We start from the raw sequence: 19604 nt of genomic DNA, 5'->3' as shown, positions 1-19604 counted from the left end.
ACAAACATAAATGTTTAAGCACATATTAAGAAAATGTTTTTATTTAAATTATATATCCGGGAATACAAACATAAATGTTTAAGCACATATTAAGAAAATGTTTTTATTTAAATTATATATCCGGGAATACAAACATAAATGTTTAAGCACATATTAAGAAAATGTTTTTGTTTAAATTATATATCCGGGAATACAAACATAAATGTTAAAGCACATATAAAGAAAATATTTTTGTTTAAATTATAAATCCAAATACAAACATAAATGTTTCAGCACATATAAAGAAAATGTTTTTGTTTAAATTATATATCCTGGAATACAAACATAAATGTTTAAGCACATATATATAAAAAAATACTTTTACAAAAAATATCATTTTTTTAGTAAATTCTTCTCATTGTTCACGTATATCATTAATTTTAATTGGTATTCTTATTTTTGATAGATCTAGTCATTTTGTTCAAATAAACTTGTCCTTTGTTATAATCTTAAACAGTAAGCTAGTATTATAATTCCTAAATATATATAATAATATAATATAATATATATAGACAGGGTGTTTCTCTACAATTTATATTTTTGATTTACTCATATTTTAATTAAAGCGACCTGACAAGCTTTCAATAAATATATTATTAGAACGGGACATTTACTTTTTAAGCAAAGTCGCCATTCATATGATTTTTTCTAAGTTGGTTTAGCTGTGACTCGAAACAGGCTCTATCTAGAGATATACAGGCTCTGGCGCGATCTCTCATGTGGCTGAAACACTTTCTGATTTCTGCAAGCTGCAGGGAAACAGAAAACTCTTTCAAAATCATTTTAAGCTCTTCATCAGTAGTAGGTTGTAACCTGAAAGCTTGGCGAACCTGAAGCTCAGCCCAAAGTTTTTCATAGTCCAGGGATAATCCAGATATTCAACTCTTCAGTAAAAGGGCTATTTGGCCTATCAATTCTGACTGGAGTCATTTTTATCAACCAGAATACCACGGTAATGTTCTTAGCAAGGTTTTAAAATTTTAAGTTGAATAATTTGACTTTTATAGCAAACATTTTTAATATTTTTTTTCAAATTTTAATTTTTAACAACATGTATTACATAAATAGATGATGTTCAAAGCAATTAAACAGGGTGTTTACACGTCTGCCCACACCCCGTTTACTGCACTACACTGTTGTTTTCCAAAGTTTTTCCTATGCTTCAATTTTTCACTTCATGCAGTACTGCATACTTCACTCATATATGTGTTTTATTTTGCATACTTGGCATGTCTTGGTTTTATATTTCGCTTTCCTTATTGCAGTTATCAGCTGAATGCTGACTCATTACAGCTGATCAGATTGGTTTAAAATCAGAAGGGAAGGGAGGAAGGGGCCCGGGTGGGCAAAGGTTTCTGCAATTGTATTCTAAGCTAAATCTAAAATCTAGGCCTACCAGCAATCAGCAATAATTCAGGCTCAGCACGCATTTTTGTTGTACCTTTTTATTTTCTTTATTTCTTGGTTGTTTTCAATGAACTCTGTTGACGTCGAAATATAGATATTTTGGAGGAGTTGGAAGTTTGGAATAGGTTAAAAAAGGGGCGTATTGAGGAAATGTTCATTGCTATATGTTCCTTGCTTTATAGTCAGTTCCGACTCATGTAAAATTAGTTCCCGATCTAGTCTGATATATCTTCATAATTCTTTAAACATTTTAATATTATATTTACTTTTATCCCTTTTATTTAACTTGTTTGAACCCTGAATTATCTATTTAATTAAAAAGGAAAATTTTGCCTTGATTTTAATTAAGTGAATTTGGAAATTCGAAAGCACTTAAAAAGTTATGTTACCAGATTGTGGAATATTGGAAAACCGTCATATTCGGCAATATTGATTCAATTAAATTTTAATGTAATGCTTAATAATATAGTTTTGCTAGTTTTGTTTCAGAATTCCACTCCTGATTAAAGATATATAAAAAGAGAAAAGATAAGCGTTATAAAAGAAAAAGAATTTCTTTTTCCAAAACTATATAACTCATTTATGTGATTAGCAAAAATAGCATTAAAGGGGTTGACTAATTAGAGACAATGAAACTGAGCCCTCGTAATAAATTACAATTTTCTAATCCAAATATGATTGCAACCTGATATTATAGATCTCATATGTGTCAAACTATGAATCATGTTGCAAAGATAAAAGGATAAAAAAAAACAAATTTGTGGCGAGTAATCAATTATTTTTTTTTTAAATTATGTATATCAACATTAATCACTGAGAAAATGATTTATAAGATTCTCAAATATAAGTTCAAATTAACTTTATTAAAATTAAATTTTGATAACAAATATATTTCATATGTACAAAAATTTAAAAAGTTTCTTTTGTAAATGCAATTTTAAAAATTTAAGTAAATTGAAATAAATAGCTACGGCATACACTGCACACTGCACAATACACAAATGTAAATATAATGCAAAGTTATGCAAAATTATTAATCTATAAAAGATGGCAGAACAGAGTTAAGGAATGTGTTTAATTTTATGAAAAAATCAGTCCCAACAAGAAGCGGTTTGGAAGACAATGATTACAATTACTGATTGTAATAAAATCGCAAAAATATATTAATATATTAAAAATAAAATAATATATTAAAAATATAATAATATATTAAAAATATACAAAAATTCAAAGGTCTTTTAACTTGAACCAAGCAATCAAAATGTAAAACTAAGTAACCCTATGTTATGTCGCCATTAAAGTCTCAGCCTGTGTGGATAGATCTGTACAGTGTACAGTTTACAGTGTACCGTGTACAGTGTAGAGTGTAGAGTGTAGAGTGTAGAGTGTACACTGTAAACTGTACAGTGTACACTGTAAACTGTACAGTGTACACTGTACACTGTACAAGTACACTGTACAGTAAACAGTGTACAGTGGTTTTAAGTTAACTCATATTTTTTTACATTTTCGACATCCAATGGAAATCACATTTTACAGTTTTCTAGGGGGCTTAGATGCATATCCCCCCTGAACCCCTGTAAGCTTGATTGTATGGATTGAATATTCAATGTATGGAATTCTGGAACCAGAAATTCAATGTAAAGTATTTGAAAGGTTTATGGTGAAGGGTTGGAAAAGATTTAAAATTTTCAGAAACCAACATTCTTAAAAGTTATTTCCAAATATTTTTAATCTCTGAAAAGAAAAATAACAAGGTAGTCTATCAAATAATGCCATTTGTGCTTTCAAGAATTTGTTGTGTAGAAAAGTTAGAATATATACAATTGTGTTTAAATCATTTTGATGCATTCATAAATCCATTATTCTACATCAACAGGAAACCTGAAAAAAAAAATTTTAATCGTAATTTTATATTGTAGTTTTAAATTTAGTTTTTTAATGTATTTTGAGACCAAGATGTATTTTAAAACGCAAAAGAAAGTATGGCCAGATGTGCAATGAACTGAAAGGAAAAGTAATATATTTTTATCAAATTTTGTCAATGAAGAAAAAATACCAACATTTTTCTTTGGCGCTTCGCGCATCAATTCTAATAGAATTTTGAACTATTTTCTCTTTTATCGCCTTAAAGAAAGTCAGTCATTCTTAATTTATATGTTTATATGTTACTTCTCATGAGTATTACAAAACATTTGAGGTTAAACAAAACCTGACAATTTAAGAAGAATAAGAAGAAATAGGATAAGGTTTATATCAGACTATTAGGACTTTTGCAGACTATAAGAGGAAAACATGTTAAGCCCCTTACAGGCAAACAAGGACAGAGGGACTTCGATCGAAAAGCCTATTATGGCTTATGGCCAGACGAAATGTAAAGTCAAGTCCTAGGAGCTGTAACTTAATACTTAGGACTGCACAGACCTACGTTTAAGGGACTTCATATACATAGTGAAAATGACTAAGCCAGGGACTAACAGAAACTAAGAAATACATGAAAAGACACCAGAAGAACCAAATTTTTGGCACTTCGCGCACACATTTAATTTACTAATGTTCATTTTAAAGCTATTGGAAGTATATTTTTTTTAACATAGAACAAGCCATGGATATTAAAAGCATTTGGTATATTATTGAGGTACTGAGCCAACCCTCCAACAATTAAAAATGCTGTTTTTTACTTCAAATCCTGAAATTGCAGCGTTTTTTTTTTATTTTCGACAGGGGGATAGCTCCCTAGGTACCCCACCCCAGCACCATAAAATGTTATTTGCCCCCCCCCCCCTCACAAAAGTGCCAGTTGCGCCACTGCTTTTATTGAGAACATGCTTCTTGACACTAAAATCTTTACTGACTAATGACTAAAAACTACAAAATTTGTAACATTTGGTTTTAAATATTTTAAAATTAAGTAATCTCCCATGGTAAAGGGATCGTAAGCTTAATTTTCAGTTTCCCTTCATTCAAAGATGGAAATTCAGAACAGCTTTTACACTTGAAACCTTTTTTTATCAATAATGTTGAAGATATATATTGGCGATTAAAAGTGTTTAATTCTGATAAGTCCTTTATGTCACTTTTGTAAAGAAACCACAAAATTGTAAATTTTAATATCTAATTAATACTTAAACAGACACAACTGTTAAGGGTACCATTGTAAATCGGGCTTTGCCATCTTTGCATGAAAACTCATTTGAAATTTCGCTTACAGTCCCTTTAAGCTTTCTATATCTAGTTAACATTTTCAAAACAGAAACATCACAAAAGATGACTTATTCAAGTATTAAAACTGCCCAAACCTGTTATGAGGATATCTAGTCCAAGTCGGAGACGACATTTTTCTAAAAATCAAATTCATTTATTTGTTTCTTCTACATTTGTCCCAATAAACATGGTAATAGGTTCCTTAGTCTTTAATCCTTGCGATATTTTCGTGGATACAAAAGAAAACAATAAAAGAAAAATAAATACCAATGAGTATATATCATCTTGAAAAAAAGCTTTGCTAGGTATAGCAGTTCAACTGAGAATGCAGTATTATACCAAACAATATTCATAAAAACGATTTATAATTGCTACAGAAGAAGACCGAAAATTCGCTCTTTAAAAAACACGCACCATTCACCTCAGCTATGAAGTAGGTTTGACAAAGAGAGACACCTGAGGTTTTTACAGATTCTGAAAGTAGACTATGTCTAGACCTAAAATGTAGATTTTTAGAAATCCCTGTTGAGCCCTTTTTGAGAAAATTCCGTTTAAACTTTGCTGTGTAGTTTAGACTGAAAAACGCGGGTAACTCAAAAGTTTTCGTGAGATTATTCATAAATACCTTGATTTTAAGGTATTTAATAAATACCTTGATTTTAAGGTGTTTTATAAAAAGTGTCTGAATCTGTCACATTTAAGCCTCTATAGACGATAATAGAAGAACACGCACCTCTGCCCCTTCAGTAAAAGTAAATTCAACCTATATGAAGCATAGTCTGACCGCGTCAACCTTGTTGCACCGGCTAGTCCTGTCCATAGAGCTAGGTACAGTACCTGGGACCGGAAAGGTTGACCCGGCTCGGAAATTCAAATGTACTACGCGTACGGCTGTCCATGAGAAAACTAGATTTATTCAACCAACATTTTTATTATTTGAGGTTTAAACCTTGTAAAATATTATTTTCCTCTGATTTGTTAAATAATCTACATTGTTTATTTTTTGAATTTATTATATGATGATAATAGTTAAGTAGAAAAGCTTAATTAGGATTGTCTAATATACTCCAGAAAACTTTGGAGTGAAACGATTTTTTTCAGTTTAAACTACACAACAAAGTTTTCCCCAAAAGGGCTCGACAGGAATTTCGGAAAATCTGCAAGCTAGGGTTAGACATAGTCTACTTTTAGAATCTGATAAAACCTTAGGTGCCTTTGTTTTTAAAACCTACTTCATAGCTGAGGTGGTAATAAACGGTTTGCTAGAATGAATAATTCTGGAGCTGCCATTTTATGACAACATGGACGAAAAACGCAACAAAAATTCTTCATATAAACAAAGGAATTGACTCTTTGCAACAAACTCTGATTTTCTAATCCCTATATCTTTGGATTCCAACGTCCTAAACCTTTGAAATTTCAAACTATGACTTTTGTTAGATCACAAAATATAAGTTTAAAATATAAAAAGGTTTACGACATTTGGTTCCTAAGATATTGGGATTAGAAAATCAGAGTTTGTGGCAAAGAGTCAATTCCTTTGTTGTTTAGGAACAGGTTGAGAAATTTAAACTTATCATTAAAAATGGTTTTTTTTATTTTGTAATGAATGAATTCCTATAAGAAGCTGGTATATTCTCCCAAATGTTCGCCCAATACTCCATCCTTGCTTTATGATCTCCAGGATACTTCATACAGCTCTCACTAATCATATATACAGACATTGTTGTAAATACCACTGCTGGAAACCCAGTATCATGATTATTATAGGCTTAATGAGAAATTATGTGAAACAAATTAAAACGGGGGGGGGGGGGACAAGCATTTTCTGCAACTGCAGGTCCAACTAAAGGAAAGTTTTCAAGCTTAATTAAAACTTCCTGTACAATCGTCCCAGAATGATTTTAATAAATTGAAATGTTTAATTTTAATTAATTTAAAATTTTATACTTTTAAGTTATATATGCGATCTCAACATTTTAATCTCTGGTGTAATTAAATACTATGTATTAATATTAATATATTGATTTAAAGATAGAATATTGATTAATGAATATTGAATATTGAAAATTGAATATTGAATGTTGAATATTCATGAATTTTGAATTTTGAATTTTAAATATTGAATGTTGAATATTGAATATTGAACTACAAGTATATATATATATGTATATATTGAAAACAGTGGTGAAGTATACCTGCTAATCTCATAAAACTGGGGTTTACTGCTCTTGAACTTAATCCATTTCTCTGTTCTGAATATATTCAAAATATCAAATATATAAAAATAAAATAAAATCTTAAATATAATATAAATATATTCATATAAAATATATTCACGAAATGCATACTTCTTAATTGAGACAAAAAAGGCACTTTAAAATAATAAAAAGAAGAGCAAGCAGAAGAAAAGAATAAAAATGCAGATGAAAAAATAGGAAAAGCAGAAGAGATCCCAGAAATAAAAACAGGAATAGAAACAGGAATTGGAACAGGAATAGAACAAGAATAGATAAAGAGTCGAAACAGATATAGGACAGAAATATAAACAGGAATAGATACAGAAATAGAAACAGGATTAAAAACAGGAATAGAAACAGGAATTGAAACAGGAATAGAACAGAAATAGAAACAGGAATAAAACAGGTACAAAAACAGGAATAGAATCAGGAATGGAAACATGAATAGAAACAAGAGTTGGAACAATAATAGAAACAGAAAATAGAAACAGGAATTGGAAGAGGAATAGAACAGGAATAGCACAGGAATTGAAACAGGAATAGAAACAGGAAAAGAAACAGGAATAGAAACAGAATATAGCAAGAATTGAAACAGGAATAGAACAGGAATAGAACAGGAAAAAAGCAGAAATAAAACAGGAATAGAACAGGAAAAGAACAGGAAAGAAGCAGGAATCTAACAGGAATAGAACAGGAACAGAAAGGAATAGAAACAGGAATAGAAACAGGAAAAGAATCGGAATAGAACAGGAATAGAAACAGAAATATACAGGAATAGAAACAGGAATAAAAACAGAAATAGAACATGAATAGAACAGGAATAGAAACAGAAATAGACAGGAATAGAAACAGGAATAAACAGAAATAGAAACAGGAATAGAACAGGAATAGAAAGGAATAGAAACCGGAATAGAAACAGGAATAGAACCGGAATAGAACAGGGATAGAACAGGAAAAAAGCAGGAATAGACCATGAATAGAACAGGAATAGAAACAGAAATAGACAGGAATAGAAACAAGAATATAAACAGAAATAGAAACAGGAATAGAAACAGAAATAGAAAATGAGAACAGAAATAGAAACAGAAATAGACAGGAATAGAAACAGCAAAGATGTCAAATTAAATAATAAGATGTGAGTTCTTACCTGGGGGTGGGGTTGTGTGTTGATGCAAAATCAGTCCATAAAGCGATCATTTGATCTCGTATCTAAATAAATCGATCATTTGATCTCGTATCTAAATAAATTGATCAATTGATCTCGTATCTAAATAAATTGATCATTTGATCTCGTTTTTAAATAAATCGATCATTTGATCTCGTATCTAAATAAATCGATCAGTTGATCTCATATCTAAATAAATCGATCATTTCATCTCGTATCTAAATATATCGATCATTTGATCTTGTATCTAAATAAATCGATCATTTGATCTCGTATCTAAATAAATTGATCATTTGATCTCATATCTAAATAAATCGATCAGTTGATCTCGTATCTAAATAAATCGATCATTTGATCTCGTGTCTAAATAAATCGATCAGCTAATCTCATATCTAAATAAATCGATCAGTTGATCTCGTTTTTAAATAAATCGATCATTTGATCTCGTATCTAAATGAATCGATCAGTTGATCTCATATCTAAATAAATCGATCATTTGATCTCGTATCTAAATATATCGATCATTTGATCTCGTATCTTAATAAATCAATAAGTTGATCTCGTATCTAAATATATCGATTGGTTAATCTCGTATCTAATTAAATTAATCAGTAGATCCCGTATCTATATAAATTGATCGATTATTCACATTATCTAGCATCTAGCAAGATCAGTTGATCCATCGATTACCAAACGATTATCAAATCTTTCAATTGATCTACAATTTATACTAAGCAAGTTTTTAATCTTTAGTTAGACAAACTAATTCAATTTGTAATTTAGACAAGTTGATTAATTGATCTGTAATCTAGAAATATCAATCAATTAATAAAAAAAAGAGTAATCTTTTTTTTGTATGGCACAATTCTCTTTTTTAAATTTTTCCTATAAGAGTTTTTCTCGGGGTTAAATAACAACCGAATAATTTTACGCTTCGTGCCCCCTCCGACCGTTAACAATCTAAGCTTTTTTGTTGGTGATCTATCTGCTAGCTTTTTGTAACATTATGAAGTAATGAAAATAACAAATTTCGCTGATTATTCGGTTTACCTTTGTGGAATCCCATAATCTTTAAAAAAGAAATTTATTCATTTTCAGACAACAGTTTCTAATTCTGACAGACCATAAACTTAGTTTAAATGTACATGTCTAGCTAGAGCTGAAAAAAGTATAATCTAGAAATGAAAACCCAAAGGCCGAGGGGTTGCAAAACTTCAAAGTCTAGAAAATGATGCATCATTTTCTTGTGTTTTTAATCTTCCTGCTACCTGTTTGTCCTTCGCATTTGCTGGGTCCATTGGAATAGCATTTAATTTAAACAGAAGAAATAGTTCGTCTCCGTGGCAAACACCTTCACTAAACATTTTTTATACAATGAGAACCAGAAAACTGGAGAATACCAAGACGATATTAAATCAAAACTGAAGTGTATTTGACGTTGTATAGAAATAGTTTTACGTATCTGACACTGTACACTTGTATAAAGAGTGATCGTATTTCTAAGGGGGATTTTATGGAATTGACCAATTTTTAGATTTTCTTTCTTAATTTAAAGAGAATTCGATGATGTATCTAATTATCAATACTAATATTCAAATATCTACACAAAAACACCTCTTAGAAATACGATCACTCTATATACAAGTGTACAGCGTTAGATACGTAAACATATCGTGATGTATACAACCGACCACTCTATTAATTAATTAATAGAGAGATCGGTTGTGTACATCTGAGCTAAGCTTTACCTCTTCGTTTTATTACTCTATAGTTTTACTAGTAACTTATTAAATTGCTTATTAAAGGGACAGTAAAGGAAAAATGAAAGGGGGGATAGGCTGAAAGCTAATTACTTTAGCTCTTGATCGCGACCCATGAAAGTTTTATCTGATGTTCCTGTCTCGAGAAACTGATATAAAACTGTGTTAAAATTATACGAAAATTCATATATGTAAAATTTTAAAAATCTGAAACTTAAATCACTGATCAAGAGCTAAAGTGATTAGCTTTCAGCCTATACCCCCTTTCATTTTTCCTTTACTGTCCCTTTAAGTGAAACGGGTCTGTTTACACTGCACAATTGCCGTGTCTTATGTTAATTTAACTATCTAAAGTCATAACTTGAGTGTAAAAGTCATCTTCCTAATCCTGATTTTCTGGTTCTCACTGTATTAGTCAAGTTAGAAAAAGTGCTTATTACAATATTATAATTGCTAATTCAATTCTATCAATAACCACATTTATTGGGACAACCTGTATATACAATTACTTATTCTTGAGATTGAAAATTACATTTTTGTAGTGCTTGTCATAAACCTACTCATAGCCCGTTCTTTTCCACCGAACGTATGGACAATGTCCGTTCTAATAACATGCCTCTAATAGATAGATAATTCGGACGTACACAATTGGAGACGTCATCTGATCAACCACTGTAGCAGTGATATGGAATAGGTTGAGTACCATGTTTACCTTGGTCTAAATAGGTCTAAACCTAATCCAAGCATCAGCATTCTTAATCCAAACCTCCAGATAGGGTAGGCAACAATATCAAACAGTGTCAGCGGTAAAAAGAGTAAATTATTGAAAAAAATGAAAAAAATAACGAATTTTTTTTAGCCTATAACAACCCCCGGCCACCCATGAGTGTCCACAAAAAATTTCAGCACAATCGGTCCAGCCGTTTGACCAGCTATACGCAACATAAATATACGAATGTCTTGTTTTATTGTAAAGATGTGCAAAAAAGCTAGAACTCCGTTTGATACCATCCATACCCAGCCACATTTACACAGAATAACTAATAATGCTTAGAAAGGGGATTTTCATTGACATTTTTACTTTTATCTTTTACAATTGAAATTGAGAAGTTCAATCAGAGTTTTATGTAAGAAGCCGTCACAAAATCTACTTTGATGGGGGGGTGGGGGAGAAATCAAAACCATCTGTATTGGTAAAGTTTTTCTTGAATTTAATAAAACTGCAGAACACGATTCGTGGATTTCCATATTCATATTTCTTCACAATACCCAGGACGATTCAGTCAACATAAAAATAAATATTTAGTTCCAGGGTTAGCCAAAAAAGATGAGACTTCAGAAAAGATTGTACGGAATTCAATAAGTCATTTTTCCTGCATTTTTGGTTACCTACAAGTGAAATTTTACCGTTTTTCATGCTAAATCATGTAAAATAATTAAAATACTGAACTAAAGGCAGAAACATTAAGTTTGTAAATAGACAAAAAATATCTCCCAACTATAAATCTTTTGTTAAATAAATATCAAAATATGATTAAAATGAGAAACCAAATACTTTGGGAAATGTTTTGCATCTATATTATGCAGCTAATATACAGGGTGTCCCACTAAACACTACAGTGGCAAGACGACTTGAAGGTCGTCTTTGTTTTATAATATAATTTTCTATAAGTATTTGTCCGCCTAAATTTTAGAAGTAAACTTCTAGAGTTAAACATCTCAAAATAGTCCTGGAATTTCCAAAACGTTGTCTTCTTTCATAATTACTGGAGAGTCGAGATATGAAATTTTTTATTTCAAACTTCGGCAATTTTCTTTTATCTAACAAAATTGAAATCTGAACGAAATTCTTAATAATATCATTAATATGGACAGCACAAAAAAGGCAGACCACATTTTGGAAATGTCAGGACCATGAGATTTTTTGGTTATTGTTTCAAAATCAATACATGTTAAGTAGGTTGACGACGAAAGTCACGAATAATTCAAAAATGAAAGACGCCATTCAAATCGTCTTGCTAGTCTCATGTTTTGCAGGATACCCTGTACCATAAATTAAAAAAATATGCCAAACAGCATTTTATTATCTTAAAGATTTTTATTGAATACTTTTTAAATTTACATCTTGAAAAGTTATTGAAGAGTGAGAATTGGAAACTTTAAAACATTTCTATATTTTGTTATACAATGCAGTTTTGTTAATCACATTATATTTTCATATCATCAGACTGAACTAATTAATAACTCCCCTAACTTCAATTCATTATTATTTTTATAATTAATTAATATTCATTATTAAAGGGACTATAAGCGTAATTTTAAGTGACTTTCTATGCAGGGATGGCAATGCCTGATTCACAACAGTACCATTAAAACCTTGGTCAGAGGCCGAATTTAAAGAATTTGAGACGTGGCTTAAATCTGATACGCGGCACAAACATGGTTGGTTTCACTTAAATCTGATACGTGGCACAAATATGGTTGGGTTCACTTAAAATTGCATTCAATGTTTCAAGATTTAAGCCGGCGCTCAATTGAAACCGGTTTTTGGCGGATTTAAGACGCGCGGATCAAATTCATAAAATTTGGACTCGGAACTAAAAATATTTAAATTTGTAAAAACAACAATATCCACCATATTATTGATCAGATAAACGTTTCAAGGTAACCGTTGTGAATCGGGCATTGCCATCTTTACATGGAGGTTTACTTTGCATTACGCTTAATTTCTTTAAGGATTCTTTCAGATTCAGATGAAAAATATTTGATTTTAAAATTCTTAAATTAAACTTCAAGTGTCTGACCCGATTTGTTTAAATCACCTGAATTAGGGAAACATTAAAACCTTTTGCTGAGTAAAAATGTCTAGAGATATCCTTGTGCAAAATAATAATTCTTAAATGTGGGTTCTAGGTAAAAGTAATTTTCGGATTTATTTAACAGAGACAAGAAAGAAATATATTTATTTAACAGAGACAAGAAAGAAATATAATTATTTAACAGAGACAAGAAAGAAATATATTTATTTAACAGAGACAAGAAAGAAATATATTTATTTAACAGAGACTAGAAAGAAATATATTTATTTAACAGAGACAAGAAAGAAATATATTTATTTAACAGAGACTAGAAAGAAATATATTTATTTAACAGAGACTAGAAAGAAATATATTTATTTAACAGAGACTAGAAAGCCATTGGACATATTTGATAACTTTTCATCATTTCCATTCTCACTCAAAAAAAAGGTTTAAAGGGAACCCTTGTGAATTAGGCATCTTTAAACGAGGGTCACTTATTAATTTACATGTACAATCCCTTAAATCCTTACCTTGAAGTTCTATCAGTTGGAGCAGCAAACAGCATATCCCCGTACATTTTCACTAATTAATTGAAAATATTAATTAATTTATAAAATATTTAATTTTGGACTATTTGTATGAGAAGAAATCTTCAAAATTCTTCAATCGTTTTCGTTCATTGTGCTGTTAAATAATGTCAATCTTTTGTGATGTTAAAAATATGTGTAAATTTTTATAATTACAGAAACTTTATGTGAGGTTATTTACGAAATAAACTTTAATAAAGATAATAATCCCTTTCATCATTTTTAACAAAGACTAGCTGAAGGGCCCGGCGTTGCCTGTGGAAAAAAAAATTTTAAGGAAAAGAAACCTCGAAAAAAAAAGAATTCGGGGAAAAATTTCGAAAATTTTTAGCCTAACAACCCCCGGCCACCCATGAGTGTCCACAAAAAATTTCAGCACATCCTCTGGTTCCCAGTGTATAGTTCCTTAGTTAGAAATAGTTAGAAACTTAGAGCAAAGATAAGTTTTGGATTAATTATATTTTAAGAATCTCCTGAAATTATAAGAACAATTGAGTTTGTTTGTGATGAAAACATCATTTCAAGAAAAATTTTAGTTAACTAGGCTTTATCTGTGAGCATCTTCTCTACAGTATAAAACAAAAACAAAAAAAAGTTTGCGATGGCGAAGATGTCGGGTAAATAATTCTGGAATTTATATGTTCGCCATCGATTGGTTGGAAATAAAAAATGTTTGCAGGAATGTATTCTTTTAGATAATCCTTTAATCATTTGAATGCCTCTGTATTCCTCTAGGTGGTTCTAAAATCCTTGAAATTCCCCTAAAATCCTACCTAAACCTTCCGCTCCTCTACCCTGGTGTGAAAATGGAGTTTCTCCAAAATATTTCTTTTTATAGTTTTCGCAAGCTTTAGATTCTTCAGCTGTAACTTCATCTCTTTCCCTGGAAAATAGTTATTCCTAAATTCGTGTACTAACATAAGAACATGTTTACTCATTTAAATAAATATAGTTGTATAGTACTAGAAGTGTTTACTTTAGTACAAATATTACTGTACTATGGTTCAGGAACTGTGTACTCAGATATGATTATAGTAGTACTAGTTGACAAATCTTTAAAAACTTGATGTACTGTTTATCTTATCTAGAATTTGATAAACTTACTTGGCAAAGAAAGCAAGAGGTCCAATAGTGTTGAATTTGTCCCAGGCTGTTTTAAAGTTAGATTTTCCTCCAGGCGCAGCCAGATAAAAGGCCTAGGTTAGAAAGAATGCTATGGAAATCAAATATGGCGGAAAGTAAAAATGTTCTGCAAATCAAGCAGAGATTTGGAAGAATGTTCTGGAAATCAAAGATGGTGGGAGATTCCAAAGAGTGATCTGGAAATCAAAGATGGCGGAGATTTGGGAGCAAGTTCTGGAAATCAAAGATAGTGGACATTTGGGAGAATGTTCTGGAAATCAAAGATGGCGGACGTTTGGGAGAATGCTCTGGAAATCAAATATGGAGGACATTTGGGAGAATGGTTTTGAAATCAAACATAGCGGACGTTTGGGAGAATGTTCTGGAAATCAAAGATGGCGGACGTTTGAGAGAATGCTCTGGAAATCAAATATGGAGGACATTTGGAAGAATGGTTTTGAAATCAAAGATGGCGGATGTTCAAGTGAATTTTCAGAAATTTTACCTTCAGTAAAAGACCCTCATCCTTATTAGTTCCAGTGATAAAGGGAACTTTGTTAAACTTGCCTGAAATAATAGTAATGATAATGATAACAATAAAAATGATAATAATGGTAATAAATGTTAAATTAATTAATAATAATAATAATAATTTCCTTTTCTCAAGAGGTCCATAGGTTCTTCAGGTAGAAAGGGATCGGGAACAAGTCCTCCATCCACAATCGGCTTCATAAATTGATTTATTAATTGATTAATTGTTTATTGATTAAAGGGACAAACACTAAATTTTCAAGAGACACTCAATTTTAAAAAAAACTAAAATAAAAAACATGTTCGATTCACAACAGTACCCTTTAAACCTTTATCTGATCCATTCTTAATCAGACATAGCTTTTAAGGGTACCATACTGAATCAGACATGCACGCCACACGGCTATTGTTTTTTTCATGTCTTGATTGATTGAATAAATAACAAAACAGATTACTTCTCTCAAACTCTAACTTTTAATCTTTTCATTTTTGTTTTGATCATGCAGAATTATAGTTTGAAACAACACGAATCATCATCTTCTGGTTGCAAAAATATAAGAATAAGCGCTTAGCGGACGAACTCCCTGGAACCTAACCATGGAACATTAGGGAGACAGGCGTCCCCCGCTGAAGCATTTGGAAGACGAACCCCCCACAAGAAAAACCCCGAATAGGGTTCTGACTTTAAAATGACCAAAATACTTAAGATTTTTTACAGGGAGATTAAAGTTTTTTGGGCTTATTCCCCCTTCTTTTTCCTAAAAATAATTTTAGTATATTTATTTGCTTGTTCCGAAAATAACAAACAAAATACAACTTGCAAAATATATTCCTAGTGAATTAAGTGCTGTGTATTGTGTAAATTATGGTTTAAGGGGCAGTAAAGTTATTTAAACGCTCGTTAAAGAACATTCCAGAAATATTTTAGTGTCTGCATACACTTACCCACTGCCCGGGGGTTTATTTAATTCACCAATTATTAAATCCTTAAAGGTGCTGTCCGGGGTTTATTTAATTCACCAATTATTAAATCCTTAAATGGGCTGTCCGGGGTTTATTTAATTCACCAATTATTAAATCCGGGGGTTTATTTAATTCACCAATTATTAAATCCTTAAAGGTGCTGTCCGGGGGTTTATTTAATTCACCAATTATTAAATCCTAAGAGGGGCTGTCCGGGGGTTTATTTAATTCACCAATTATTAAATCCTTAAAGGGGCTGTCCAGGGGTTTATTTAATTCACCAATTATTAATTCCTTAAAGGTGCTGTCCGGAGGTTTATTTAATTCACCAATTATTAAATCCTAAAAGGGATTGTCTTCGGCTTAATTGCGCAAGGAAAAATTATCAATTTTAAGAAAATGTAAAATTGGATATCATATAGAAGTTTAACCACATTAATATATATATATATATATCCATAGATATACATATATATATGTATTTATGTATGTATTTCGTTTTAATATCAAGAATATAATTTCAATAGGACAATAGTTTGTGAAAACTGATTTCAGCTTTCTGAGTAATTTAAATCATATTTTTGTTCCTATTTTTGCCCAAAAAAAGAGAGACAAGGTTTGAAGTTTTTCTTCAAAAAATGCAGTGTTCATAGAAAATTGAGGTCATTTTAAGTTCGGCTTCGCTTATTCAAAATATATTACAATGTTTTGAAGAATTGCTGAAACTAAAATATTTATTTTTTTTACTACACAAAAAAATGTACTTGAGAAAATATATGACGTTTTGCCTATTTAGATATATAATGAATAGTATATACATATTAAATATTAGAAACGAATTTGGGCTGTTCGGTTCAGTCGTGCGTTTTAACGTTTATTCGCTGCAAACAGAGAGACGAACCTAATATATACATAGAACAGCTATATACCTTGAATGGAAGTGGTGCTCTGACAAATTCTTCAAACATATATCCTTGGTCTTGGATTTCATGGGCATCCCGTCTCTAAAATAACAACATTTAACTAAACCTTTTTGGATGGAATCTAGTGTGCTTGAGAAGGGGGGGGAGGTAACAACAAGGAGATATATAGTCTTTTTAGTTTTAAAAGAGTAATTGAAGATTGCAGGTGTGAGAAACTGCCCCCCCCCCTCAGAACATTTGTTGTTTTACTTCTTATTTATCGTAAACTAGGTAAAGCGCCCGGCGTTGCCCGTGGAAAAAAAATTTGAATTTTAAGCCTATCAAACCCCCCGGCCCTTTCCGGCCACCCATGAGTGTCCACAAAAAATTCAGCCCAAACGGCTGGACCGATGTCTTGTTTTATTATATAGATAAGGTCAGTAGGGTTGTTCATCTACTGGGTAAAATAATGAAACACTAAAAATATAAATCTTGGATTTCAAAACGATTGTTTTTGGAGAGTATATTGCTCGGTTAGTTAGAGTTTCGATTTAAAAGTCTCGAGTGAGTTTTGACTTTAGAACCAATTTTCTCTTATTAAATATATATTTTTTGTTGGGCTATTTATTTCAAACATCAAAGTATATTAAGTTTCTTCAGCTATCTATGCCGGGTTTTGCTCTCAAATAAAATATCAAAATAAGACTCAAAATAGTACGCTCTTGTTAGTTTTATGCAATTGAAATCAAATCAAATCAAATTATTTTATTTTCTCCAGAATTGAATCATTACAAATAACAGCATATAAAGAAATTGAATCTGATTCTTAAATCTTGAATCTAAAATGAAAACTTAGGAGCTACAAGGTCTTAAATCACTCCAGCACTTCAAACCAAGATGTTAACGCTCTCACGCAACAATCGAGCAGTATTTTGTCAATTACGCCTCTTAAACTTAAAGGGAGTGTTCTCGAAAAATTAAAGGGGGAATTGGCTAACGTCTAAAAATATTCGGTGTTATATCCTAGTCGATATTGCAACTTTCTGATTTCTTGTGAACGCTACGGTCTTCAGTATGAGTCGTTTTTAACAATTTTCTCCTTACAGACGCAACAGATAGAATTGTAAGATTAGTAGCAATCACCATCGAATATTTTTTGAAGTAAGTCTATACCCCCTTTCATTTTTCGCGAACACTCCCTTTAAGTTAGAAACAAGCGCTTTGCCATTTGGAAATGCATATGTCTGAGGCTACAAAAAAGTATTGGTGAGTTGATGAGGTAAATACAAAAGCCAATGCGTTGTGACACCTTTGAATCAAGTCTGTCTAAAAATCTGATGACTAACTACAAGAGTTGTTAAGATCTCAGTGCCAGTTATTCCTTTATAGTTATATTAGAGTTCGTTTATATAGGGTTTCCCACAAAGAATGAGACTGAAATGACGACCTTAAAAATATGAGAATTAGAAGGTATACGTTGAGGTTCTGCCTTTAAAATAGTCTATATATGTTTTACTTAAGGATTTGGTAAAGATAATAGTTTGGTAAAGCTGCGGTTACATTAGGNAACCTCTGTTTTTTCTGTGGTAAACCCTGTATTTACCTGAAGTTGAAGAAGTATTTCATCAATCGGAGCTTTAGGATTTATTCCCAGCTTCTCAACTAACCTATATAGAAATTAAAGGAACTGTACGTGGAATATCAAGTGACCCTCCATGCAAAGCTGGCAGTGCCCCACTCACAATCGAACCCTTGCAATATTTATCTGAAAAATAATGCAGAAGTCATACATAATACATACTTAATAAGACAAAGCTTTTAAGGGTACCGTTGTGAATTGGGCGTTGTCATCTTTGGATGGAGGTTCACTAGAAATTGCACTTTCAGGTCCTGAAAGGTGGCCTGGTATTTTGGAAAATATATGAGTGTTGTAACTTTTCCCATTCATGCCTGCCCTTTTCTAAAAATCAATGATCATTTGTAAACACCTTCCTCTCATCCAACCATATATCACAGTGAACACCTTCCTCTCATCCATCCATATATCACAGTGAACACCTTCCTCTCATCCATCCATATATCACAGTGAACACCTTCCTCTCATCCATCCATATATCACAGTGAACACCTTCATCTCATCCATCCAGATATCACAGCCAAAATTACGAGCGATGAATCCATGATTTGTTGTCCCAAACCCTGGATTTGTTGTCCCAAACCCTGGATCTGTAGTCCCAAACCCTGGATTTGTTGTCCCAAACCATGGATTTGTTTTCCCAAACCATGGATGCCTTTTTCATTTATTTATACTTTTATTCGCTCATTCTTTCTCTTGTTTTCATTCACCAATCATTATATATTATGCAATGTTGCAGATACGATTGCTCAAAACATGATTTGCTAGAATTGCAATTTCTAGAAAACTAGAATACCTTAAAGCAAATAGTTACAATGCCGGTATGATTTAGCACTTCAAAAGCTAGGTACGATTATGGCATGCACTGGAAAGTTTGCGATAGATTGCGATTAATCTGGGGTGATAAGGATTACCAGTGAAACATCTTGTTAAAATCATACCAAACCCAACCAATAAAATGGTGGCTGTGAGCTTACTTGTATCCATAATGTGCTGGGTGTTTACTTGAACAGCAGAAGGGAGAGGTAGAATCCCCACTCTGTGATATTGCAGCACTAAAAACAAACAATTACTTCTTTCAATTGGATATCGAATGCGTTTTAAAATAATCTTGGGTTTAGTAAAACCAGCTCTGAGCTGAAAACTTTAGAATGGTGGATATAAAGATTAATGCTTAAACTCCTGGTTTTACTAAACCCAAGATTATTTTTAAACGCATTCGATATCCAAGAAAGAAGTTAAAAATT

The 19604-nt window shown here is 31.5% G+C and overlaps 2 protein-coding genes across 2 annotated transcripts in view; both read right to left on the bottom strand.

Annotated features, from left to right (window-relative positions):
* Window positions 1–2921: 2921 nt before the first annotated feature.
* LOC111697628 (uncharacterized) lies at window positions 2922–10616 on the bottom strand. Its single transcript, XM_023467693.1, has 7 exons — window positions 10528–10616; window positions 9324–9411; window positions 8038–8099; window positions 6849–6905; window positions 6268–6354; window positions 4746–4787; window positions 2922–3330 (listed from the first exon to the last, which is right to left on the bottom strand). Exons 1-7 carry the CDS (start codon window positions 10566–10568, stop codon window positions 3309–3311), a joined length of 399 nt encoding a protein of 132 aa, XP_023323461.1. The 5' UTR covers window positions 10569–10616; the 3' UTR covers window positions 2922–3308.
* Window positions 10617–12633: 2017 nt separating this feature from the next.
* Window positions 12634–19604, bottom strand: part of LOC111697646 (cholinesterase 1) — a 26066-nt gene continuing 19095 nt past the window's right edge. Inside the window, exons 14-22 of the mRNA XM_023467719.1 lie at window positions 19335–19412; window positions 18325–18388; window positions 16749–16823; window positions 14982–15051; window positions 14831–14892; window positions 14308–14399; window positions 13977–14086; window positions 13147–13198; window positions 12634–12637 (exon numbers count right to left, since the gene is read on the bottom strand). Coding sequence (XP_023323487.1) covers window positions 12634–12637; window positions 13147–13198; window positions 13977–14086; window positions 14308–14399; window positions 14831–14892; window positions 14982–15051; window positions 16749–16823; window positions 18325–18388; window positions 19335–19412 — 607 coding nt within the window. The remainder of the gene's footprint in view (window positions 12638–13146; window positions 13199–13976; window positions 14087–14307; window positions 14400–14830; window positions 14893–14981; window positions 15052–16748; window positions 16824–18324; window positions 18389–19334; window positions 19413–19604) is intronic.

The sequence above is a fragment of the Eurytemora carolleeae genome, unplaced genomic scaffold (assembly GCF_000591075.1).
Source record: "Eurytemora carolleeae unplaced genomic scaffold, Eaff_2.0 scaffold133, whole genome shotgun sequence".
Lineage (NCBI taxonomy): Eukaryota > Metazoa > Arthropoda > Copepoda > Calanoida > Temoridae > Eurytemora > Eurytemora carolleeae.
Note: the sequence above shows the minus strand (reverse complement) of the source record. Positions and strands in the feature narration are given on the sequence as shown.